Here is a 27,089-nt window from a genome sequence, read left to right on the forward strand (position 1 = left end):
TGTGTTGCATAAAATCAGATTGAGCAAATAGTGCTTGTCACATTTATCATTACATTTCCACAAATGCAATATGTAACTTACTTTATCTTTTATGCATTATAAAACTTGCTTTCTCTTTGAAATAAACATAAAGTACTTCCAAATTTACATTTATAGCACCCAAAAGAAAAGGAAACTCTTTTTAGGATGTGGCATAAATATTATTGACTTACCTTTGGAACAGTGTGAAAATATCTCTTTTTAAAAAATTGTTTTTAACCATGTTTATCATTTTTTAAAATTTATATCCCAGTTAGTTAGCATATAGTGCAACAGTGATTTTGGGAGTAGATATCCTTAATGCCCCTTATCCATTTAGCCCCCCCCCACAACCCCTCCAGCAACCCTCTGTTTGTTCTCCATATTTAAGAGTCTCATGTTTCATCCCCCTCCCTGTTTTTATATTATTTTTGCTTCCCTTCCCTTATGCTTATCTGTTTTGTATCTTAAAGTCCTCATATGAGTGAAGTCATACGATATTTGTCTTTCTCTAATTTTGCTTAGCATAATACCCTCTAGTTCCATCCATATATATATATACGTATACGTATATGTATAACATATCTTTATCCATTCATCCATCGATGGACATTTGGGCTCTTTCCAATACTTTGGCTATTGTGGATAGTGCTGCTATAAACATTGGGGTGCATGTGTCCCTTCAAAACAGATACCTGTATCCCTTGGATAAATATCTAGTAGTGCAGTTGCTGGGTCATAGGGTAGTTGTATTTTTAATTTTTTGAGGAACCTCCATACTGTTTTCCAGAGTTGAGCATTTTTTCATGTGTCAGTTGGCCATCTGGATGTCTTCTTTGGAGAAATGTCTATTCATGTCTTTAGCGCATTTCTTCACTGGATTACTTGTTTTTTGGATGTTGAGTTTGATAAGTTCTTTATGGATTTTGGATACTAACCCTTTATCTGATATGTTGTTTGTGAATATCTTCTCCCATTCCGTTGGTTGCCTTTTAGTTTTGCTGATTGTTTCCTTCGCTGTGCAGCAGCTTTTTATTTTGATGAGGTCCCAATAGTTCATTTTTGCTTTTGTTTCTCTTGCCTCTGGAGACATGTTGGGTAAGAAGTTGCTGTGGCCAAAGATCAAAGAGGTTTTTGCCTGCTTTCTCCTCGAGGATTTTGATGGCTTTCCTGTCTTACGTTTAGGTCTTTCATCCATTTTGAGTTTATTTTTGTGTATGGTGTAAAAAAAAAAGTGCTCCAGATTCATTTTTCTTCATGTTGCTGTCTGGTTTTCCCAGCACCACTTGCTGAAGAGACTGTTTTTATTCCATTGGATATTCTTTCCTGCTTTGTCAAAGATTAGTTGGCCATGTGTTTGTGGGTCCATTTCTGGGTTCTCTATTCTGTTCCATTAATCTGAATGTCTGTTTTTGTGCCAGTACCATACTGTCTTGATGATTACAGTTTTGTAATACAGCTTGAAGTTGGGGATTGTGATGCCTCCAGCTTTGGTTTTCTTTTTCAAGATTGCTTTGGCTATTTGGGGTCTTTTCTGATCCATACAAATTTCAGGATTGTTTGTTCTAGCTCTGTGAAGAATGCTGGTGATTTTGATAGGGATTGCACTGAACATGTAGATTGCTTTGGGTAGTATTGACATTTTAACAATATTTGTTCTTCCTGTCCAGGAGCATGGAATATTTTTCCTTTTTTTGTGTGTCTTCTTCAATTTCTTTCATAAGCTTTCTATAGTTGTCAGTGTATAGATTTTCACCTCTTTGGTTAGATTTACTCCTAGGTATTTTATGGTTTTTGGTGCTCAGTTTTTGTATTTTGAGGCTTGATGGATCTTAATCCTTACACCATAGTGAATCCATGTTTCAGATAACAGGGCTTATGTTTTTTTAAGAATTAAAAATAGCATACTCATAAAAAGTGTTAAGCAAAACAAACAGATTCTATACATAAAATACTCCTTTCCTAGTACGTATTCGTATCCTAGATTTGCAAATAACCTTTGTTATGAAAAATCTGTAGAAGATGTTTGGTAAATGTTGTGTGAATTTCACTCCCCAACATCCAAGGTAATTCATTATAATACCAATCCATTCTGACAGAAGTGACTAGCAGTCTTGAGAACACTGAAACATAACAAGGAATGCTTATACTGTTCTAGGTTGACCCAGTTGATAATTGGCAATTTTATATGGTTCAGTCTCACATAGAATACTCTTAGCACTTTTCAGTGTATTATCTAAGTAGTAGGTAATTGATTTTTACACAGCTTTTAAGGATCACTTCAATTGTTTGAAATGAGGTACCCCACTTTATAGGATTTAACCATTAGTAAGTATGTCATTTGAGTACTTAGTCAAGTGATATTCTTGACTTCTTGAATTGTTAATAATTTGCTTAATGTAAATACAGAGTAGTAACAAAGATGGTTTAGAAATGGCCATACTGTTGGGGCACCTGGGTGGCTCAGTCGGTAAGTGTCCGACTTCGGCTCAGGTCATGGTCTTGCAGTTCGTGGGTTTGAGCCCCACATCGGGCTTTGTGCTGACAGCTCATGGCCTGGAACCTGCTTCAGATTCTGTGTCTCCCTCTCTCTCTCTGCCCCTCACCAAACTCACGCTCTGTCTCTCTCTTGCAAAATTAAATAGAACATTAAAAAAAAAAAAAGAAATGGCCAAACTGACCATATTGATGAGAGATCAAGAAGTATTGATAAAAACTGAGTTGAATACAACACAGTATGTATTATTTTCCATTACTATCAATGGAGATGTGTATATTTTATAGCAAGTTAACTAGACTTTTGAATTACAAAACTACAAAATGAGTGCAAGTATATATTAAAAAAAAAAAGTGCCTTTTTTAAAGTTTATTTTGAGAGTGAGCAAGTGCGTGCACTCTATAAATATAGTTTTTAAAAAATTATTAAGGTTTGATAGGTTCTATTTTAGGGGAGGGGCGGAGGGGTGGAGAGTGAATCCCAAGCAGGCTCCTTGTTTTCCACACAGAGGCCTATGCTTGTGGGGCTTGATTTGGGGCTCTATATCACAAATCATGAGATGACCTGAGCCAAGAACAAGAGTGGGTTGTCTGCCCTACTGAGCCATCCAGGCACCCTAGGAAGAGTCTTTATATATGAGTTTTTCTCTGTGAATCCAATAAAATGGTTCCTATTTGAAATAATTCCAGACTATATCTTAGGAATTTTTTTTCCCCGAAGGTTTTTAACTGAAATTTTCATTTCTTTAATAGTTGCAGAACTGTTCATATTATTTCTTCTTGTGTGAGTTTATCTGTGGGATCTGTAGTGATAGCTCTTCCTTCATTTCTGATATTGGTAATCTGTGCCCTTTGTCTTTTTCCTTGGTCTGTTTGGCTAGAGGTTTATCATTATTATCATATTTATTATCATTTCAAAGAACTAGATTTTGGTTTATTTTTTTCCACTACTGTTTTTCAGTTTTTATGATTTCTGCTCTTTATGTCCTTTCTAATGCTTGCTTTGGCTTACTTTGCTCTTTTTCTAGTTTCTTTAAAGTGAAAACTTGGATTGTTGACTTGAGACCTTCTTTTCTAATGTAAGAATTTAATGCTATAAATTTCCCTCTGTATGCAGGACCCCACAAATTTTGATATATTGCTTACTTTATTTTAGTTCAAAATATTTTCTAATTTCCCTTGAGGTTTAATCTTTGGCTCATGAATTATTGAGAAGTGTTTTGGGGCACCTGGGTGTCTCATTTGGTTAAGTGACTGACTCTTGGTTTTGGCTCAGGTCATGGTCTGATAGTTTGTGGTTGCAAGCCCCACATCGGGTTCTGTGCTGTCAGCACTTGGGATTCTCTTTGTCCCTCTTTCACCCTCTCTGCTTCTCCCCTGTTCTCACAGATGTGCTCACACCCTCTCTCTCTCTCAAAATAATAAACTTAAAAAAAAAAAAGGGTTTTAATTTCTAAGTATAGTACTTGGATATTTTGCAGTTGTCTTTCTGTTAATGATTTCTAGTTTAATTCCATTGTGGTCAGAGAATATACTTTGTATGACCTTAGTTCTTTTAAATTTATTAAGGTTTGATATGTTCTATTTTAGTGAATTTCTCATGTACACTTGAAAAAACGTCTGTTTTGCTGCTTTTGTGTGGATCTACATTTTTAAATTCTTAAAAAATGTTTATGTATTTATTTTGTGGGAGAGCACAAGTGGGGAGGGACAGAAAGAGAGGGAGAGAGAGAATCCCAAGCAGGCTCCACACTGCCAAAACAGAGCCTGATGCAAGGCTTGAACTCATGAACTGTGAGATCATTACCTGAGCCAGAATCAAGAGCCAGATGCTTAACTCACTAATCACCCAGGCACCCCTCTGTGGAGTGTTCTATAAATGTCAGTTTGACATTTGGCTAATAGTGTTGTTCTATTAGTTTGGGTACGGGTGTCATTTTGACACCAGTTGGCTAATAATGTTGTTCAGTTCTGTATTCTGGCTGATTTTTTTGTCTCCTTGTTCTGTTGATTACCAAGAAAGGAGTATTGAAGTCTCCATATATAATTGTGGATTTGTTTATTTCTTCTTTCAGTTCTGTTAGCTTTTGCTTCCTTTACTTTGAGGCTCTCTTGTTAGGCGGATGCAGACACCTTTAGGATTGTTAGGTCTTCCCAATGAATTGAGTCTTTTATCATTATGTAATGACCCTTGTTAATTTCCTTGCTTCAAAGCCTGCTTTGTCTAATGTGAATACTGCTACTTCAGTTTTTTTTGTTAGTGTTTATGTGGTATGTCATTTTCTATCCTTTTATTTCCTAACTTCTATTTAAAGTAGGTTTCTTGTAGATGGTAAATAGTTGGATCTTGTTTTTTCTCCCCCCCCTGGTTTTATTAAGATATGATTAACATATAACATTGTGTAAGTTTGAGGCATACATACGGTATGAAGATCTGATACACATACATTGTGCAATGATTGTCATCGTAAAGTTAGTTAACACTTGCATCAAAAGCAACCTGTTGCTTTTTTATAATAACCTCTTTCTTTCGATGTGATTCTGGGGATTAGAATTCACTTTAGAATGGATGTTGTTATACTGTCAGTTAATCCTTACAGCAGCCTTGAGAGGTAGGCATTTTTGCATCCCTCTTACAGATCAGCAACAGTCTCAAATAAGTAACTTGCTCAAGGACACAGTGCTTATTAAGAACTGAGATTCAAAGATGGATCTTGTTTTTTAACCCATTCTCACAATCTTTTAAACAGTATATTTAGACTATTTACATTTAATGCAGTTATTTGGATTTGTCTAATATTTGTTTTTGCTTCCTCTGTTTTCTTCTGTTTGGGATTATTTGAATATTTTTTAGTATTTTTAATTTTTCTATTGATTTTTGATGATCTCTATAATTTTCATTTGATGCAGTTTTAATAAAAATTTTATTATACAGCAATAATATAATCAACACTTTTCCAAATCCAAATGATACTGAATACAGATCTACATGGTGGATCAGACTGACTCCAACAAATTATATGGATTCAATCTCTCTGCATAGTTTTAGTGGTTACTCTAGAGATTACAGTATACATATTTGGCTTTTCATGGTGTATCTAGAATTAATATTTTACCACTTCAGGTGAAATGTTGAAGCCACCCCACCATATAATATCTCTTTACCTCCTACTTTATAGTGTATTTGTCATGTGTATTACATCTTCAAACACTGAAAGCCTTTGCTTTCAAACATCACACATAGTAGCTTAAGAAGAGAAAAAATACTCTCATTACTTTCTCTCATTATTTCTGTTGCTCACATGTGTTCATTCCTGAAGTCTCAAGTTCCCTTTGGTATCATTCCCTTCTACCTGAAGAACTGGCTTAAAGTATTTCTTTTAGAGCAGATCTTCTGGCAACAAATTCTCTTTTGTTTTGTTTTGTTTTGTTTTGTTTTGTTTTGTTTTGTTTTTAACCTGAGAATTTTACTTTGCTATTACTCTTGAAAGATATTTTCACTAGTTATAGAATTCTGTGTTGACAGTTACTTTCTTTTAGTACTTGAAAAACGTTCACTGCCTTCTAGTCAGTTTGGTTTCTGATAAGAAATCCATCGTCGTTCAAATTGTTTTGCCCCATATGTAATGTGTTACTCTTGTCTGACTGCTTTTAAGATTTTTACTCTTAAATTTTAGCAGTTTTATTGTGATGTGTCTGGGTGTGAATTTCTTTGTGTTTATTCTCTTTGGGATTTACTGATCTTTTGAATCTGTGTTTGTCTTTTGCCATCTTTAAGAAATTCTCAGCTAATATTTCTTCAGCTGTTTCCTGTCTAGAACTCTTTTCCTCTTTCCAAGACTTTGATGACACAAATATCAAACGTTTTGATGTTACCTCACAAGTCTGAGGCTTTGTTCAGTTTTTCTCCCCCCAATATTTTTTTCTCTCTGCTTTTCAGATTGGATAATTTCTATTAATTGGTCTTTAAGTGCACTGACTTTTTCCTCTGTCATGTCCATTGTACTGTTGAACTCACCTAGTGAATTTTTAATTTGGCAGTTGTATTTTTTGGTTTTAAATTTTCCTTGTTTTTGCTTGAGAGTTTCTGTTTTTCCATTCATTTGTACTTAATGTAGTATAATTGTAATAGCTGCTTTAAAGTCTTTGTGTAACAGGTTTCTAACATCAGTATCATTGTGTAGTTTCTGTTTTTGTCTTTTCCCTTATGGGTTATGAGACTTTCATGGTTCTTTAAATGTAGATAAATGTTGAATTGTATCCCGGACATGGCCCTGAGTGTAGCTTAATTCTTGTGGAGAATGCTCACTGTTGTTGGTATTGGTGATGATGATGATGATGATATTGTAGTAGGCAGTCAGCCTGCAACCACCTTCTGCTGCTTAGAGTCAGTTCCACGCATGCATAATGCATGGATAAGCCCTGGAGTTTGTACCTTATGGGACGGTTTTCTTGAGGGAGCTCCCTCTTTGAGATTTCCTCAACACGTTTTGGCCCTTAAGGACTCCCTTTTTTGGTCATCTGGCCAGAAAGCTTGAGTTTTAGTTTCCTTACTCTCCCATGTACTTCTTATGATTGTGTCTGTCTCTGAGGCGAAGTGGCAAGAGAATAGAGAGTAAAAGCAGCAAAGGGGCACCTGGGTGGCTCAGTCTGGGCGGATCAGTCGGTTAAGTGTCCAACTCTTGGTTTCAGCTCAGGTCATGGTCTCTTGGTTGCTGGGTTTGAGTCCCGCATCATGCTCTGCACTGCTGGTGTGGAGCCTACTTGGGAATCTCTCTCTCCCTCTCTCTCTCTCTGCCCCTCCACCACATGTGCTCTCTCTCTCTCAAAATAAATCAACTTAAAAAAAAGACAAAAGCAGCAAGGATTCTTATCCTTTGGGAACACAGTTCCTCTAGTCAGCAAGATTTACCTCCCTTGAAGTTTAAAATATTTTTTATGTTTTTTTTTTTTGTTTTTTTTTTTTTTTTATTTGAGAGAGACAGAGAGACAGAGAGACAGACAGAGCATGAGCAGGAGAAGGGCAGAGAGATGGAGACAGAATCTGAAGCAGGCTCCAGGCTTTGAGCTGTCAGCACAGAGCCTGACTCGGGGCTTGAACTCATGAACTGTGAGATCATGACTTGAGCCGAGGTCAGCCGCCTAACCGACTGAACCACCCAGGCACCCCAACCCCTTTGAAGTTTCATATGCTTGCTTGGTCACCACTGCTCTTAGGCTGCTATCACTGTGGAATTGCCTAGGAGTTAAAACAGGACAGAGTGGGAAAAACAGACAGAAAATGAGATTTCCCCCATTCACTGTGATCTGTAGGAGGCCTCTTTCCTGCTCCCTAGACTAGAAATAGAGGGCTTTCCTCAGAGCTCTTTTCTGTACCCAGAGTGCAGTTCTGGGTTTCTTTTGGTTCCAGGTCACAAGATAAGGTAGGAAAACAAAATCCATTACCAATTCGGTGGGCTTTTGTGTTACTTCCAAGTCTGCCTGCTTCCATTTATTTTTATTAGTCCTTAGGTAACTGTTCCATGCTTCCTGTCCAAGGTTTTTTAGTTGAGTTGCATTCAGTGAGAAAGTTAGGGTGGAATATATTTGTTCCATCCAGACTTCCTTATAAGGAAGTCTGAATCTAGAATTCCTCATAAATTTCTAAAGATGTTAACGGATAGAAATTAGCCAGTCATTTTTCATTGTCTTTACAAATACATTCATGTTTTCTCAAGGCATAAGCTTTTTGAATGAAATGTGATACCCACTTTGGAAATACATATATATGAAATCCTCATTGACAACTTCATTTTCCTGACAGACTCACCCTTCTCTGGTTAAATGTTAATTCTCTAGGGTTGTTAGTGAGAACATCCCAGGGGGGTATGAAATAGTAATCTTGTTTTTTTCTTGTTTGGTGCCTCAGGAGCTTGCCTTTTTATTCAGATCCCGGTACCAAGAAATTGGGAACCCAAGGAACTGTGTTTTAGATATCTATTAGTAAACTGATTTAAGCTAGGTTAGTCAAAGAATGGCCATTAGGGTTTTTTTAAAGTACATATTGGGGAGTTGCCAATGAGTTAGGTGCAGGCCATAGATTGCCTTTGTCACAATCTTGCTACCAGGCTACCCCCAAAGTCACATTTTGCCAACGCATAGACATTAGCAAGCAAGTATGCCCACACATAAGAAGTTCTGTAAGTTTGATGAAGTCCCAGTTCTGTTTTTTTTTCAGTGCTCCAAGAACTCTTTATGTGAAAGATTCCTGCTCCTGAAAATTGTCACGCAAATGTTTATCAGGCACCAGAATACTCTAAACTCGTGGCTAGACTCAGGACTTTTTTGGTGGACCTAGCCTCAGGTTCTACTCCAAAGGGTGACCCTCCAGATTCATTTGTCCTGTTAACGCAAGGGCATGGATTATCCCCAAATATTTTTATTCAGTCTGTATATCACTAATTCTGAACATGGCCAATAAAAACCCATTTCTAACACTTATGTTGCTAATTCTAAGGCCTCTGTTTGGTGAGAGATAAAGATAGTAAAAGTATTTTTAGTAGCCACCTCTGACTGAGATTTGGCCTTTGATTATCACCTTTGGGGGTGTTTCTTTATGGTTAAGGTGAGGTTAAAACTTGTGATCCCTTTATATCAATGTCTACATAAGATATCTTAAATTATAGTTATACTACATCATAGTAGTAAATTGGTGTAGGCCATTTGTTTTCAAATTGCAAGATGTTTTCACTTTTTTTTTCAACATATGAAATTTATTGTCAAATTGGTTTCCATACAACACCCAGTGCTCCTCCCAAAAGGTGCCCTCCTCAATACCCATCACCCACCCATCCCCTCCCTCCCACCCCCCCATCAACCCTCAGTTTGTTCTCAGTTTTTAAGAGTCTCTTATGCTTGCAAGATGTTTTCATGAAGCTCCGGGGTATCAGACACCCATTTGTTCACTTGCATCCTGTCCGTGTGCAGTGGTTTCCCATCACGGGACACGTGATGATACAACAGATGCAATGCAGGAGCAGTCAGGAAAACCTGTCTTCGGCCACACCAGACATTAGTTAGATTTGCAAAAATGTAAAACCATGACACTTGAAAACTTCTTGTTCATTTTTGGAAATATAAATTATTAAAAATATTTGTGTTAGCATGTAATGAGTTTATTTTATTGAAAATTGATTAATATTTTTTTAAATTTCTCCATTTTACTTTCTAATGTGGTAAATATCAGTAAATATAAACCCATATAAAAAGTCTTTAAGGTCCTCAATAATTGTTAAGAATATAGAGGGGTCTGGAGCACCCGAGTGGCTCAGTTGGTTAAGCATATGACATGAGCTCAGGTCATGATCTCATGGCTCATGGGTTTGAGCCCCGCATTGGACTTTGTGCTGACAGCTCAGAGCCTGGAGCCTACTTTTGATTCTATGTCTCCCTCTCCCTCTGCCCCTCCCCCACTCATGCTCTGTTTCTCTCTGTCTCAAAAATAAATAAACATAAAAAGATTTTTTTTTAAAGAATATAGAGGGGTTCTGAGACCAAACAGTTTGAGAACTATTGTTCTAGACACATGCTTTCATGGAATGCAAGCATTGGGCTTTACCTAGAGATGTTTTGAACTTTTTGTTTGGCTATAATTTCATATTTGTAAGAAGTTGAAGAATAAAAATAGTAAAAATCATCCATTTATCCTTTACCTAGAATCACCTGTTATATTTTATACCATTTGCTCCCTCTGCACATATAATTTTTTTCTGAACCATCTCAGGGTAAGTTACCTACATCATGGCTCTTTACTCTTTTATTTAGCATATTTGTTAAGAATAGAGATATTTCTTAACTACAGTGTAGTTATCAACTTTATAAATTTGCATTGATGTGATAACTTTAATCTGCCATCTATGTATTCCTTCCATTTTTATGATTTGGCCTAAAATGTCAATGACAGCATTTTTTCTCTTCCAGTACAAAATCTAATCTAGCATCACATATTACATTCAGCTGTCATGTCACTTTATCCTTCTCTTTTTAAAAAAAATGTTTATTTACCTTTTTTGATACAGAGCCTGCACCCGGGTGAGATTAGAAAAGAGGCAAAGAGAATCCCAAGCAGGCTCTGCACCAACAACGCAGAGTCTGATATGGAGCTTGATCTGACGAACTGTGAGATCATGACCTGAGCTGAAATCCAGAGTCAGACACTTAACTGACTGAGCCACTCAGGCACACCCCTATCCTCCATTTTTATACCTTTTTTGTTTCTTTTGTGACATTGACATTTTAGAGGAATACAGTGCCCTTCCCTCTTTTTTAAGTAGAACATTACATTTTTTATTTGTCAGAGGCTTGAAGTATGTTTTCAAAAGTGATAACCAGGGTATTTCTTTAGAGGAATGTTCAACTTTGGAATTTTTATGTGAGCCTCAGAGCAATATCATAAAACCTGGGCAATACATCAAAATTGGTAAAAAAAAAAAAAAAGAAAAGAAAAGAAAAAGAAAAAAATGGGTAAATAGTTGAAGTTGGTGTTTTTACTTTATTGCTTACGATTCACATGGATTCAAGAAATTGGACTGAAAATGGAGTACAACTTGTGATCTTGCACAAGCCGCTTGACCTCTTTATAGAATGGAAATACTATCAGTTTTGTCTTAATGTGATTCTGAAGATAGCACAGCAAAACTTGCTTATATTCAGAATTACCCTTTAAACTTTAGACCCACACTCAATAGAATTTCTCCTTTGAGAGTGGGGCATGTGGGGATCTGGTATATACTGAGGGAACAGGAGGTTGCGTCTGCCATGTCAACCTCGCCCTGGTCCTAAACTCATTAATAGAGTGACTGGAGGCAGTGGTCTGCACTGTTTAGATGATTTTTTTCCCTTTTTATATACTCACAAATTAAATAGGACTCCAGTGTATTAGTGCCTGTGTAGTAAGGTTGTTGGGAAGACTAATAAAATAATAGAACCAGCTGTCTTACAGATTGTGTTTTTGTAACATGAATTTATTGTGATGGCATTGGTTAATTATGGAGCATAGTTTTAATTAGTTTTAATAGAACACAGGCTACTGTTTGTTTATAACGATCAGATAACAAGGTGAGGCACTAGTTGTGTTGAGGCAAGGGCAGTTGGGCAGCACTGCTCTTCTAAGTTATTCTTGTCCGTCCTGACTAATCTGAAAGACCACAAGAAGAGTTATGTTACTGATAGTGCTAGGAGAAGGGGGGAGAGTGAGGTGTGATCAATTGTAGGATTTCCACAGTGATGTTTAAGTTTTATAATAAACCCTTATAGCTAAAAGCATGCCTTTGTTAGTGATACTCCTCTAACAAAAAAAATCATTCTTCCTGCAACCTCACATTCCTTTGTCCCCCAACTCCCATTTTCCCATAGAAACAGTTGTTTTTATATACGATTATTGATAATGCAGTGTTTCTTTAAATTCTGTCGTGTTATTTGCAGAGCAGACTCTTAATCTGCATCTAGCACAGTGACATAACTGTTTTTATGTTGCTTTAATTATAACGTGCATGAATATGAGCATGCGCACTGAGTTAAGTACAGCTTTTCATATTGAGGTATTGTTTAGACAGATCTTTGTAGATTAAGCCTTTTTGTTCACGTTGTAGTGAAAAGGCTTGTTTCAGGTTTCTGTAAGCAAGAGGGTTTGGTGTGGTTTGTTTATTTTTTATTTATTTATTTTTTTAAGAAATTTGGCCTGGAGAATCCCAATCCAGGCCTGACTGGATGGTTTTGAAGGCAGACACATAAGGGTTTTCATGGGGACTTTGAGAGGAGTAAGTTGACTTCTTCGCACCTTCCTTTCCCTCCCCTTTCTCTGCCTCAGAAATCCCAAGTGAAATATACTAACTTTTTTTTTCCCCTTTTCTACTTTTAACATAAGATGGCTGTTTCTTGTCTAACTCCCACCTCCTATCTCCCCATTGAATTCCTGTACTTTTCTGTTGTTTTTCTACCTTTGTTGGTTTTCATCTGTCAGTGTTGTTGCAAAGGGAATTCTGACATTAGTGGTATGAACCAGCTGTCCAGTACAATTCTTTACAGTTATGATTTGCACATCATTTACATAGTCTTAAAAGCTTCCAGAATATATATCTTTCAGCCTGAATCCTTGATAGAACATAGCACTTAACACAGATGGTCAGGTGTTCAGTAAACAGTTATCCTGCTGGGAATAAAAGCAGATGGAAACTAAAAAGATTTCTTTAGATAGCCGAAAGAAAGCTCAGGCTAAAAAGGGGAAGACTTAGGTAACGGAATTATCTAGAATTGAGATAATGCTTTCAAAGTTATCTCAAAAATTGCTGTGCTCTACTGTGAATGCCTTACTATGTAAGCCTTGCCACAGGTAGAACCCTATTGTAGTTTCATTGTGCTTCAGGGGACTATGTCTTTTTTTTTTTTTTTTTTTTAATTTTTTTTTTCAACGTTTATTTATTTTTGGGACAGAGAGAGACAGAGCATGAACGGGGGAGGGGCAGAGAGAGAGGGAGACACAGAATCGGAAACAGGCTCCAGGCTCTGAGCCATCAGCCCAGAGCCCGACGCGGGGCTCGAAATCACAGACCACGAGATCATGACCTGAGCTGAAGTCGGATGCTTAACCGACTGAGCCGCCCAGGCGCCCCCAGGGGACTATGTCTTAAGTAGAGTGCTATATAGTGAGATCTTGAATTTCTGTTTCCAGTCCTTATAGACTTGTACAAATCATTGAAGCTGATTCTTTTTTTTTTTTTAATTAAAAAAAAAATTTTTTTTTCAACGTTTATTTTTTTTTGGGACAGAGAGAGACAGAGCATGAATGGGGGAGGGGCAGAGAGAGAGGGAGACACAGAATTGGAAACAGGTTCCAGGCTCCGAGCCATCAGCCCAGAGCCTGAGCGGGGCTCGAACTCACGGACCGCAAGATCGTGACCTGGCTGAAGTCGGACGCTTAACCGACTGCGCCACCCAGGCGCCCCTTTTTTTTTAATTTTTAAAAAATGTTTGTTTATTTTTGAGAGACAGAGCGTGAGCAAGAGAGGGGCAAAGAGAGAGGGAGACACAGAATCCGAAGCAGGCTCCAGCCTCTGAGCTGTCAACACAGAGCCTGACCTGGGGCTCGAACTTACAAACCCAACCGTGAGATCATGATCTGAGCTGGAGTCGGACACTCAACCGACTGAGCCATGCAGGCGCCCCGAAGCTTGATTCTTAAGTCATGTGTGAGTAGAGGGGCTAAAAAGGGTAGATTCCCTCTATTCAGGTTGGGTACCCCACATGAACGGGGAAAGGTAAGAGTTAACGTTCCTAAATTAAGCTCTAGGAAGGGATCCTTATAGGTAATGTAGATTAATATGAAGACCCTGACATTTTCATCACAGAACTGCAGTGACACTGGTAGTTTGGAAATGACCCAGACAGCGTGAACCACTATAGCTGCTGCTCTTGTCTCTGCCTCCCTGGTCTTACCTAGCTCTTGTCACCACCGGAAAAAACTTCATGTTTTGTTAGAAGTCTAGTTCCGGGAGTCGAAGAAGGAGACTGTGAAAAGCAGAAATAAACTGATGGTATGTAGCTTCTGCCCCAAAACATTTACCTTTCCCAGAGAGCCTGAAAGTTTCCATATGACCTTTCCATACCAACTGCAGTTCTGGGTACATAAGCATCCCCTGTTTAAGAATGCTATCATCTCTGGGAAGGTTTGTTTTTGTACATAACCTGAACTTATGCAGCAAGACTGCTTTCTTCTTCTTTTATGCTTGTTTATTTATTTTGAGAGAGGGAGCACATGTGAGTGGGGGAGGGGCAGAGAGAGAATCTCAAGCAGGACGTGTGCTGTCAGTGCAGAACCAACTCAGGGCACCGTCTAATGAACCATGAGATTATGACCTGAGCCGAAGTCAAGAGTCAGATGTTTAACCGACTGAGCCTCCCAGGTGCCCCAAGACTGCTTTCTTCTAAATTATTTGATGAGAGAGCCACTCTGGGAGTTGTCTGGGGCAAGGGGAAGTCGGTGATGTTACAGCCAGGGAAGACTGGCTGTATATGTATTGGAAAGAGCATTGGATGAGGACTCAGAAGACCAGGCTCTGATTCTGGCTTTGCTCATTTCTATGCAGGTGGCCTTTGGTAAGTTACATTATTAATAGCCAACTGTGTTTGAAAACAGGGTAATAATCTTGGCTATGATAATAATACCATATATTGTTAAGGTGTCTTAGTCCATACAGCATTATGATGTAAGATTTATACCCATTTTAGAGGTGAGGAGTGTCTCAGAGGGGCTAATTGATCCAACCAAGATCCTATAGCTAGTAACTGTGAAAGCCAGGGCTCTAGCCTGGGTTTTCTTTCTTGCCCACTATACCATGGCTGCTGTGTAAAACCTAGGGTTTAGTATTATGAAGTTGCTGGAAGAGCAGATTAGATTTGAGGATAGTGCTGAGTAGGGCAGCATTAGGATATTTGTTGGCTGGGGAGTGGAGCACCTAAGATAGGAAGGAAGATAGATATGGCAGTAGGGAATTCTTAAACAAAAGTATTTCCCAACTGTATCTTCCATTGTCATTGTATACTGGAAGGGATGAAAAACTCCTTTTACCTTTTCCTCCCTTTCTAGAATTTTAGCTAATACTGTTAGTTATTTGCTTGATTGCATCAGTATCATGGATCAGGTAGGCTTTCTTGGCTGTCTTCAGAACTTAATCGCCACTTACAACATTGTTTCTGTTAGAAAATATTTTCCATATTCCTAACCACCAATTTGAAGATGATTTTTTATTTTTTATTTTTATTTTTGTTTAATTATTTTAATATGAAATTTATTGTCAAATTGGTTTCCATACAACACCCAGTGCTCGTCCCAACAGGTGCCCTCCTCAGTGCCCATCACCCACTTTCCCCTCCCTCTCACCCTGAAGATGATTTTCTAAACATGTAAGATTTAAGATAGAGATTGCCAGTGTTTATGAATGACACATTAGGGAAAGAAAGGAATATTACAATCAGTAAAGTTAATTCACAAGTTCTAAACCGTGTGACCTGAACTCTTATTACATATGTTTGGCACATTTTAAGCTGAAAAGGGCTTCATTGTTTTTTCTGTTAGTAAAAATAGTGCATGCTCATTAAAAAACACCAATAATATTTAAAAAGTTAAACCTGTCTTAAAATCCTGCCATGCAAAGATAATAATCACAACCTTTTCTGAACCTCTTAATTCTGTATAATGGTTCATACATAATTTTTAATTTTTTTTAATGTTTATTTATTTTTGAGAGAGACAGAGACAGAATGTGAGTGGGTTGGGGCAGAGAGAGAGGGAGCCACAGAATCCGAAGCAGTCTCCAGGCTCCGAGCTGTCAGCACAGAGCCTGACGTGGGGCTCAAACTCACGAGCTGTGAGATCATGACTTGAGCCGAAGTCGGACGCTCAGGCGCCCCCATACACAATTTTTAAAAATGGTATAAGCTCCATTCTATTCTGGCCCTGCCTTTTTCTGTTCAACAGCATGTTCTCAACTTTTTTCCACTTCAATAAATCAAGCTTTATGTAATCACTTGTAGTGGTTATATAGTTTACTATCATATGGAAGTATCTGTATTTGTTAGAGTATATGATGGCAATGGTTGCTAAACATAAAGGCTGATAAATAACAGTGACTTAGATTTAAGACAAATTTTCTCTTACACAGCTCCCAGTCAGTCAGCAGATCAAGGCTGATGATGTCAGGGACTCAGGCTTTGTCTTGTTACTCTGTCACTCTTGACATTGGGTGGATGGGTGAAGCTCTTAACAGAAGAATTCAAACTGGGTAAATACAAATGAAATGGTGGAATTAGAAGAAACATTTTGCAACCCTCAGTATGATTCGTGCGGAAGAGGATCATTAGTGGCCAAACTATTGGGTGAAAAGTTGTTATAGAACATAGTATACACATAAGTTTCAAAATATCATTCCACTTATTAATTTAAAAATGGGGGGAAGTACATTTACAGCTGAGAGATTGGCTAATATAATACTTCAGCATTACCAGTAATGAGTCAGACTGACATGTGCTTCCTGATGGGATGCAAAAAGAGGGGGGGGGGGAATGTTTTAGATTAAAAGAGACCAAAGCATGACAACCAAATCAATGCATAATCTTTGGTTAGACTCCCAGATTTAATAAAGAGGTATAAAGGGCATTGTGGAACCAGTTGGGTAAATATGAATATTGACTATTATTAGACTGTGGTGTTAATCACTGTTAACATGTTGTGACAATGGTGTTGGGGTAAAGTACAGAATATCTTTGTTCTTTGGGAGTATATAGCGAAGTAATTAGGATGAAGCATTACAACATCTATAATTTTCAGTTTGAACCAGAAGAAAATTATGTGTAGAGTGGTAGGAGTAAAGTTAACATGGCAAAGCATCTTTATAGATTTAAAATTATTTTTCAATAAAAAGTTGATGGGGAGAAGGGCATTGCGTGTTCATTCAGATAACCTTCAGATAATTTTGTTAAATATCTCCAGAAATCTTAATACTTTGGGGGGGTTGCAATTAAATGACTATATTTTACTTTAGGGAAAATTGGACACATTTGCAATTTTGAGTTTTCCTGTCTAAGAATAAATTATGTCTCCTTTTATTCAGATTGCCTTTATGCCTCTCAGAGGTTTGTAGTTTTTATAGGTCCTACACTCTTACGGCTAAGTAGCTAGAATGTTTTTTGTTAGTGTCTTGAATATGATTTTAATTCTTATCCTTTTTACTAGTTCTTACTGATCATAAAAAATATTAACAATTTCAGTGTCTCCATTAATATTTCAGTTGGTTCTTTTAGGTTTTCTAGATGTACAGCTATGTCTTTCAAATAATGATGAATTTGCTCTTTTTGATATGTATACTTCTCATATGATTCTCTTGTCTACTGCATGGCCTAGAATTTCTAGAACAGCATTAAACAATAGTGATGATAACAAGCACCTTTTTAATTTAATTTTATTTTTTATTTTTTAAAATTTGTATCCAAATTAGTTAGCATGTAGTAAAACAATGATTTCAGGAGTAGATTCCTTAATGTCCCTTCCCCATTCAGCCCATCCCCCCTCCCACAACCGTCCAGTAACCCTCTGTTTGTTCTCCATGTTTAAGAGTCTCTTCTGTTTTGTCTCCCTCCCTGTTTTTATATTATTTTTGTTTCCCTTCCCTTATGTTCATCTGTTTTATCTCTTAAAGTCCTTATATGAGTGAAGTTATACAATATTTGTCTTTCTCTGACTAATTTCGCTTAGCATAATACCCTCCAGTTCCATCCACATAGTTGCAAATGGCAAGATTTCATTCTTTTTGATTGCCAAGTAATACTCCACCGTATATACATATACCACATCTTCTTTATCCATTCATCCATCAGTGGACATTTGGGTTCTTTCCATACTTTGGCTATTGTTGATAGTGCTGCTAGAAACATTGGGGTGCATGTGTCCCTTCAAAACAGCACACCTGTATCCCGAGGATAAATGCCTAATAGTGCAATTGCTGGGTCGTAGGGTAGTTCTGTTTTTAGTTTTTCGAGGAACCTCCATACTGTTTTCCAGAGTAGCTGCACCAGTTTCCATTGCCACCAACAGTGCAAAAGAGATCCTCTTTCTCCACATCCTCGCCAACATCTGTTGTTGCCTGAGTTGTTAATGTTAGCCATTCTGACGGGTGTGAGGTGGTATCGCATTGTGGTTTTGATTTGTATTTCCCTGATGATGAGTGATGTTGAGCATCGTTTCATGTGTCTGTTGGCCACCTGGGCGTCTACTTTGGAGAAGTATTTTTCGTGTCTTTAGCTCATTTCTCCACTGGATTATTTGTTTTTTGTGTGTTGAGTTTTTGATAGGTTCTTTATAGACTTTGGATACTAACCCTTTATCTGATATGTCGTTTGTGAGTATCTTTTCCCATTCCATCAATTGCCTTTTAGTTTTGCTGATTGTTTCCTTTGCTGTGCAGAAGCTTTTTATTTTGATGAGGTCCCAATAGTTCATTTTTGCTTTTGTTTCCCTTGCCTCTGGAGACGTGTTAAGAAGTTGTTGCGGCCAAGATCAAAGACGTTTTTGCCTGCTTTCTCCTCGAGGATTTTGATGGTTTCCTGTCTTACATTTAGGTCTTTCATCCATTTTGAGTTTATTTTTGTGTATGGTGTAAGAAAGTGGTCCAGGTTCATTTTTCTGCATGTCGATGTCCAGTTTTCCCAGCACCACTTGCTGAAGAGACTGTCTATTCCATTGGATATTCTTCCCTGCTTTGTCAAAGATTAGTTGGCCATATGTCTGTGGGTCCATTTCTGGGTTCCACTGATCTGAGTGCCTGTTTTTCTGCCAGCACCATACTGTCTTGATGATCATAGCTTTGTAATACAGCTTGAAGTCCAAACAAGCACTTTTGACTTGTCCCTTACTTTAATGACATTAGTGCTGTCCTAATGTTCCACCACTAAACATAATGCTGTCTCTTGATTTGAAGGGTGTCTGAGAGTTTTTGTGCTTATGTTAAGGGATGAATGTTCAGGGAGCCTGGGTGGCCCAGTCTGTTGAACATCCGACTCTTGATTTTAGGTCACGATCCTAGGGTCGTGGGATCGAGCCCCCATCGAGCTCCGTGCTGAGTGTGGAGCCTGCTAAAGAGTCTTTCTCCCTCTGTTCCTGTCCTGTGCTCGTGCTCGCTTGCTCTCTCTCACATTTATTCTCCCCTCCCCACTTTTTTCTTTTTTTTTTTTTACCTTCATCAAATGCTTTTGTGGTTTCTGTCTCAGGATAGTACCTTTTAAAAAATGAGATTGATATATAGAGAGTTTTCAAGTTTGTTTATGTCATCTATCTCAGACTTTGGTATCAATTTAATTTGCTTCATAAAGTTTGTTAAGCTTTTCATCTTTTGCTGTGCTCTGAAGCAGTTGAGATGGCATTACATTTTAATCTCAAGAGTTATTTAACAGCACACTTTTGGATGTATACTTACCAGCATTTTGTTTCTTCCTTGGCTCTGTTTTTTAGTCTCCATCAGCATGGAGTTGTAATCCATACCTTCTTACAATTTTTTCCTACAATTTAGTGTCCCTTTTTATTTTTCCTCCAAAAGAGCCAGCTTTGGAATTTATCAAGTCTAATATTTTTTTTAATGTTTGTTTTTTTTAATGAGGAAAACATTGATGTATGTTTATTTATTTACAGAGTATAAAATAACCCTCTCTGCAAAAGAAAAAGTGAACATATAAATTAAATGACTGATTTTATTTTGATCTAAAATTTATTCATTCTTAAAATGTAAGAAACAATTATTTATAGAAGAAAATATAACCAATATGATTTAATACCTGCATTTAACATTATTTTAATATCAGTTTTGTATATAAACAGACACATACACACTTTTTTTTTTTTTTTTTTATTTGGACCGAGCCACCCGGTCTTCCCAATGGGCCACTTAGTTTTTTATTTTACTTTACTTTACTTTATTTTATTTTATTTTATTTTATTTTATTTTATTTTATTATTTTTTATTTTTTTAAAATTTACATCCAAATTAGTTAGCGTATAGTGCAACAATGATTTCAGGAGTAGATTCCTTAGTGCCCCTTACCCATTTAGCCCATCCCCCCTCCCAAAACCCCTCCAGTAACCTTCAGTTTGTTCTCCATATTTATGAGTCTCTTCTGTTTGGTCCCCCTCCCTGTTTTTATATTATTTTTGTTTCCCTTCCCTTATGTTCATCTGTTTTGTCTCTTAAAGTCTTCATATGACTTTTGTTATATGATTTTTGTCTTTCTCTGACTAATTTCGCTTAGCATAATACCCTCCAGTTCCATCCACATAGTTGCAAATGGCAAGATTACATTCTTTTTGGTTGCCGAGTAATACTCCATCGTATATATATGCCACATCTTCTTTATCCATTCATCCATCAGTGGACATTTGGGCTCTTTCCATACTTTGGCTATTGTGGATAGTGCTGCTATAAACATGGGGGTGCCTGTGTCCCTTCGAAACAGCACACCTGTATCCCGTGGATAAATGCCTAGTAGTGCAATTGCTGGGTCATAGGGTAGTTCTATTTTTAGTTTTGTGAGGAACCTCCATACTGTTTTCCAGAGTGGCTGCACCAGCTTTCATTCCCAATGTTTGTTTATTTTTGAGAGAGACAGAGCATAGTGGGGGAGGGGCAGAGAGCGAGAGGGAGACACAGAATCTGAAACAGGCTCCAGGCTCTGAGCTGTCAGCACAGAGCCTGACACGGGGCTCGAACCGATGGACTGTGAGATCATGACCTGAGCTGAAGTCAGATGTCTAACCAACTGAGCCACCCGGGTGCCCCATGTCTAATATTTTTATTTTCTAATTTATTAATTTTTTCTTACACTTTTATTAAAATCTTTGTTAGGTTTGTTTATTGCTTTTCTTTCTTCATTTGAGTGAGTAATGTATCTAATCATTAGTGAAAACATTTAGGGCTGTGTGCATTGAACAGGACAAAGAGGTGGTATTCAGTATTTTTGGCCTTTTGTAACCTGGCAACTCTGCCATTCCCTGGCCTCATTCCCTGACATCCTGGTTCCTACAGTTCTTTGGTTCTCTGATCTCAGCCCATATCCTTGTCAACTAACTACACAAGCCAATAAATTCTCTTGAGTTTTTGCTGGTACTATCTGCAGGATATTTTTAGCTGGGTGTTAGTTGACCTGTCATGAAAAAAGCTCCATGTGCCTAAAAAATTAGAGAGCTTTTTGGTTTTATCTGAAATCTTATGTTTTCGTGCTATTTCCTTTTCTTTGTTTATAGCTTTTTACTGTGGATTGCTCCTCCATAGTAACTTGAAAAATGTTTAATATATCTTCATGGTGTATTCATTAAGTGAGTAGAGTATAGCACAGTATGCATAACATGCTACCTATTTTTTTAACCAAGGAATTGCTCATTTTTATTCATGTTAAAATTGAGATATAATTGACATATAGGGGCGCCTGGGCTACTGAGTTGGTTAAGCATCCAACTCTTGATTTGGGCTCAGGTCATGATGTCACAGTTCATAGGTTCAAGCCCCGCATCAGGCTCTGTGCTGACAGTGTGGAACCTGCTTGGGATTCTCTCTCTCCCTCTGTCTGCCTCTCCCCTGTCTCTCCCTCTCTGTCTGCCTCTCCCACATGTGCTTGCTCTCTGTTTCTCTCACAAAATAAATAAACTTAAAAAAAATTGATATCTAACATCTTAGTTTCAGGTATACGCATAATGATTAGATATATGTATGTATTGTGAAGTGATCACTGTAGGAAGTCTTGTTAGTATCCATCACCACACAGAGTTAAGTTTTTTTTCTTGTGAGAACTTTTAAGATTACTACTTTCAGCAGTTACGCTGCTTTGTAAAACAAGAAAAATAGAATATATCACTATTTGCCTGTGTGTTTGAAGAGACACTGGAAGCACACACATGGTATTAATGAAAGTGATTACCTGTTGACAGAAGTACGAATAAGACTTCTCATTCTTTATGTTTTTTCCACTGTTGTATTTTTGAATCATGAAAAACATTACCTATTCAAAAGAAAATATTTTTAGAAGGTTCCTAAAAATAGCCAAAAGAAATTTTACCAACACCTACTTTGTTTCCCAATAGCTGAAACATTTATATTTTATTTTGTAACCATACCTACCCTAGTTGTTTAGGTTTAATTCTGTGTTGTAATGGATTTAGTGCTCAGTATCACTCTTTTCCCACTAACGTTTTCTCATTTGTTCTTTGAGTCCTATCTTAGGCTTATATTTCAAATAGATTTTTCAGGATGAAATCTAATTATTGTATTTCCTTTGCTATGTATAGAATTCTGTGTTCACAACCTATTAGTCTGTGTAAGATGGTAGCAGTGTTCTGTTGTCTCCAGTTTCTAAAGTAAAGTGTCTGCAGTCAGCCTAATTTCTTTTCCCTGTAGGTGACATGATTCTACTGCCTGAATGCTAGAAGAAGTCTCTTCCTTTATATCTCTGAAAATAGCTTTTATTAAGCAATGTCTTGATGTCGTTCCACTTGTAATAACTTTTCCTGGTGTAATGAATACTTTTTATCTGTGTATTTAGGTGTTTGTTCATTTATATTTTGTTAAGTTCTATCTTTGAATAGTTTTGGTTTCACGTGTTTTTATTGTTTTTATTCAAGTATTTATTGTGTACTTATTTTGTACCAGACTCTGTACAAATCAGTGGGGATAAAGTGGGGAGTAAACAGACCTGGTCCCTATCCCTCTGCTCTCACATGCATCAGTCAGGCGTAGGGTGGATATAAGTGCATTTTGTTCATACTATTGACTGCTCACTCCATTGTGTAAGAATTTGTATCTGTCATTCCCAGCTAAAACAAGAGCTCCCCCAAACAGGCACTGTGTCTTACGTACTATTGGACCACCTGACACCTGGGGAGGATCTCAGTTAAATGGATAAATGGCCTGATTTTGTTGAAGTGGTATATCCATTCTTTAATTTCCTCTTAGATTTTGCTCTCTGCCTAACCCCTATGACCCGTTCATACCTTTGTTCTTATCCTCATCTCTTGTAATTGTATATGTGATATTCTTTGCCTTGTGCAGTGTACCATCTGCTAAATATTTTTTCCCAACCAGTGCTCACTTTTTCAACTACTGTATCTTTCATGTCTATAATATATGTCTCCTTTTTCACTACTATACCTGTAATTCCAGTGCAGCTGTTTCTGAGAACAAGAAACAATGATATTATTGAAAGGTGAGGTTTGTTATATTCATATTCCAAGTACTTGCTGATTTTATTGCTGCCATCTAGTGGCCACATCAGGATTACAACATGACTTAGGTGTGTCTTGCTTGGCCTTTCCTGCGTGTAGCCAGTGTTTATTTATTTATTTTTTTAAGTTTATGTATTTATTTTGAGAGAAAGAGAGACTGGGGGAGGGGCAGAGAGAGAGCGGGAGAGAGAGAATCCCAAGCAGGCTCTGCACTGTCAGCATGGAGCTCACCGTGAGGCTTGAACTCCTGAACTGTGAGATCATGACCTGAGCAGAAATTGAGTCGGATTCTTAACTGACTACACCACCCAGGTGCCCCACGTATGCAGACATTTTAAACTCAGAAGGTAGTCTCAGCCAGTGTGACTGAATGTCCATAGCCTTTCTCATGTCTTGCATGCCCGATTGGGTTAATCTGTTCTTTCTATGGATTTTTAAGTTATTTTTCTGGGTTTGGCAGTGTTTTTAACCTGGCACCCTGGTAGTGAAGCCAAAACAGTTTGGTTTTAAGTTTATGTATTTAAGTAATTTCTATACCCAGTGTGGAGCTTGAACTCACAACCCCAAGATCAAGAGTCATATGCTCCTCTGACTGAACCAGCTAGGCACCCCCAAAACAATTTGGTTTTGTTCTATTTTTTTTTTTTTACTCTTTTTTTTAAGTTTATTTATTTATTAAAAAAATTTTTTTTAATGTTTATTTCTGAGAGAGAGAGAGTACGAGTGGGAGAGGGGCAGAAAGAAAGGGAGACACAGAACGTGAAGCAGGCTCCAGGCTCTTGAGCTGTTAGCACAGAGCCTGACATGGGGCTCGAACTCATGAACCCCAAGATCATGACCTGAGCTGAAGTCGGATGCTTAACCAACTGAGCCACCCAAGTGCCCCTAAATTTATTTATTTATTTTGATAGAGAGAGAGAGTGAGCAGGGGAGGGGCGGAGAGAGAGAGAGAGAGAGAGAGAGAATTCTAAGCAAGCTCTGCACCATCAGAGTGGAGCCTGATGCAGGGCTTGAACTCACAAACTGTGAGATCATGACCTGAGCCAAAACCAAGAGTCGAACACTCAACCGACTGAGCCACCCAGGCGCCCCTTTCATTTACTCTTAACAACATAATGCCATAAAGGAACCAAAACTTCAGCTCTAACTTAGACCCTGTCCCATGAGATTGAGAAGTGAATAGAATTTTTTTTTCTTCATCAAGTTAGAGGGTAAGATATTTAGAGGTGAGTGGTTTTTTAGAAACATCATTGTCGTTTGCTATCCCTCTCTGAATATTAGACCTGGAAATGTAATCACATTTAACTGTTTTCATATGTATTATACCACTCGAGGGTTCATAGCTCTTAATCATCTGTAAAGGAGGAATAGAAACATTTGAAACTTTTACTGGCTTTCATTTGGAAGCATCAAAGGTTTTGAAAAAAAGAAACTTGATGTTGAAGTTACTATAGTCCTAAAAGAAAAAGCTAAGTTTTTGAATGTTTTGATTATATCTTTTATCCTGGAAAGTAACTATCTTACAGGGATTCCAAAAATCTATGTTCTAGTCCGCAAAGCTAGATGGTTTTGAACTGACTTGTCACCAACCTAGTCAGCTATTTCCCAGGGATTTATGAAGATTGAAAATATTTTTATTACACTAGCAAAATATTTCCATGTAAATACAGAGTGGTATTATTACTGATATTACATGCATTAAAAAAATTCTAATTCCCTATCTTTTTCTTCATTCCTTTAGATGTAAAGATGAGCTAGAACGTTTTGAAATTGCTTTAAAATTTGGCTCCATTGAAGCGATAAGCAGAGTGTTGACACAAGAAAGTCTTATGTAATGCCATTAATCCCACTTTTTATCCCTTAAGGGTGTCTATTACGAGGTAGTTTGTAGCTTTGTTTTGTCCTCCGAGAAACCGACTGACATGGCCAGGAATAAATTCAAATCTTAGTGGTACAGAGTGATTCCAATCAGTGTGCATCTGTGCTGAAGACAACTTAACATTTGGTCCACAGTTAATTTTGATTTATTCTGTAAATCCCTTTTGATTAAATAAAAATGTTCATTCATAATGGAAAAGACTGTGTAGAATAAAAAGGAAAGGGGACTCGGGAAAGTGATTGTAAATCAAAATATTTTTTACTCTATTTGAGAACCTTTCAGGTCTGTAAAGCAAAACTACTTTGGTAGTAATACAATTTGCCTGTTGTGCTCTCATTCACAAGTCAAATTTTCCAGATATACAATACGTAATGATCTCACCACTCTGACAGCTGATGGAATGTATGCTTTATATTCTTGTCTTTTAAGAATTTCAGAGTTTTAATTTATAATATAGTAAATAGCAATAGATATACCCAAATTGTAAAAGCTCAATAATTTTTAAGAGTTTGAAGAAGTCCTGAGACCAAATAGTTTGTGAAGTACTTCCCTGTGGTATAATTAAATCAAATTTGTAAGCTTGTTCCTTCTCATTTCCTGTGTATTGTATTTTTTTTTTCTGTCTGTTTTGTGTGTTTTTGGTATTTTTTAGGAACCACAACCAAGATGGCAGTTCAGGAAGTTGGTTCTAAGTAGTTCTTGCATAAAGGTAGAAAGCTAGATCCAGAGGGCAGAAGAACCTTCTTCTAACAGTATGGGCCAGAATGAGTGTCTTGTGATGATGTGCTCTCATCACTAGAGGGGCTCAAGCATAGATTAGACAACTGTTATTGAGAATATTTTAAAGCAGATTAATGGTGTTTAGATAGGAGACTGTACTAAAAGGGATCTAATAATATGAAGCCCCTTTACAACACACTTGAAATCCTACAGTTTTCGGGCTGAAGCCGCTTAGGCTGCATATGAGTTCTAGCACTAACAAATAGAGTAGAATTCTTGTTAGTTGGTGTTGCTCCATGAAATTTTTTCCCGTTAAGCCTTTTGAAAAATTAAATTACAAAAATGGACTTTTCAGTTTGTTGATTCAGTTTGATTATTTGTGTTTTCTCCCATATAAAATAAAATGACCTATTTAATCATCTTGCTTACCTTTGTTTTTTTTAATGTGTTTTATTTCAGTTGGTCGCATTATGTTTCAGCTCTTCTCAGACATATGTCCAAAAACATGCAAAAACTTCCTTTGCCTATGCTCAGGTAAATGAATTGTTAAATTATTTCTGATGAGAAGTCATGACTTAGAGTTTTATCTTGCTTAACAGAATAGATGTTTTCCTTAAAAAGTAATGGGCTGTAAAATGAGTTTAGCACGTTAAAAAACACTATTTTCACTGGTAGGAAATCAGGGAAATATTTCTTGAAGAGAGGACAAAGAAATGGTCTCAAAAGTGAAAAAGAAAGTACTACTGCATGTAATTAAATCATCTCTAAACATTGTAGTTCAAAATTCTAAATTTTAGTATTTTGAACAAATTTAGCATTCCAGATTTCTTTTTTTTTTTTTAATTTTTTTTTTCAACGTTTATTTATTTTTGGGACAGAGAGAGACAGAGCATGAACAAGGGAGGGGCAGAGAGAGAGGGAGACACAGAATCGGAAACAGGCTCCAGGCTCTGAGCCATCAGCCCAGAGCCTGACGCGGGGCTCGAACTCCCGGACCGCGAGATCGTGACCTGGCTGAAGTCGGACGCTTAACCGACTGCGCCACCCAGGCGACCCTAGCATTCCAGATTTCTAAGAAATTTAGGATTAGAAGATAGGCAAAACATAATGCAGTTGTTCTTTGTTATTTATAGTTGAGTTTATATATATTTTTTAATTAAAATAGGAAAAACATCTATGATGTTA

At 37.3% G+C, this 27,089-nt stretch overlaps 1 protein-coding gene across 5 annotated transcripts in view; it reads left to right on the forward strand.

Moving 5' to 3' along the window:
- Nucleotides 1-27,089, forward strand: part of NKTR (natural killer cell triggering receptor) — a 63,019-nt gene that overhangs the window by 1,974 nt on the left and 33,956 nt on the right. For all 5 annotated transcript variants that reach the window (XM_040479930.1, XM_040479931.1, XM_040479926.1 and 2 more), the window contains exon 3: nucleotides 26,364-26,438. In XM_040479930.1, coding sequence (XP_040335864.1) covers nucleotides 26,364-26,438 — 75 coding nt within the window. The remainder of the gene's footprint in view (nucleotides 1-26,363; nucleotides 26,439-27,089) is intronic.

Source organism: Herpailurus yagouaroundi, unplaced genomic scaffold, assembly GCF_014898765.1.
Source record: "Herpailurus yagouaroundi ecotype Mexico unplaced genomic scaffold, PumYag 159, whole genome shotgun sequence".
Taxonomy (NCBI): domain Eukaryota; kingdom Metazoa; phylum Chordata; class Mammalia; order Carnivora; family Felidae; genus Herpailurus; species Herpailurus yagouaroundi.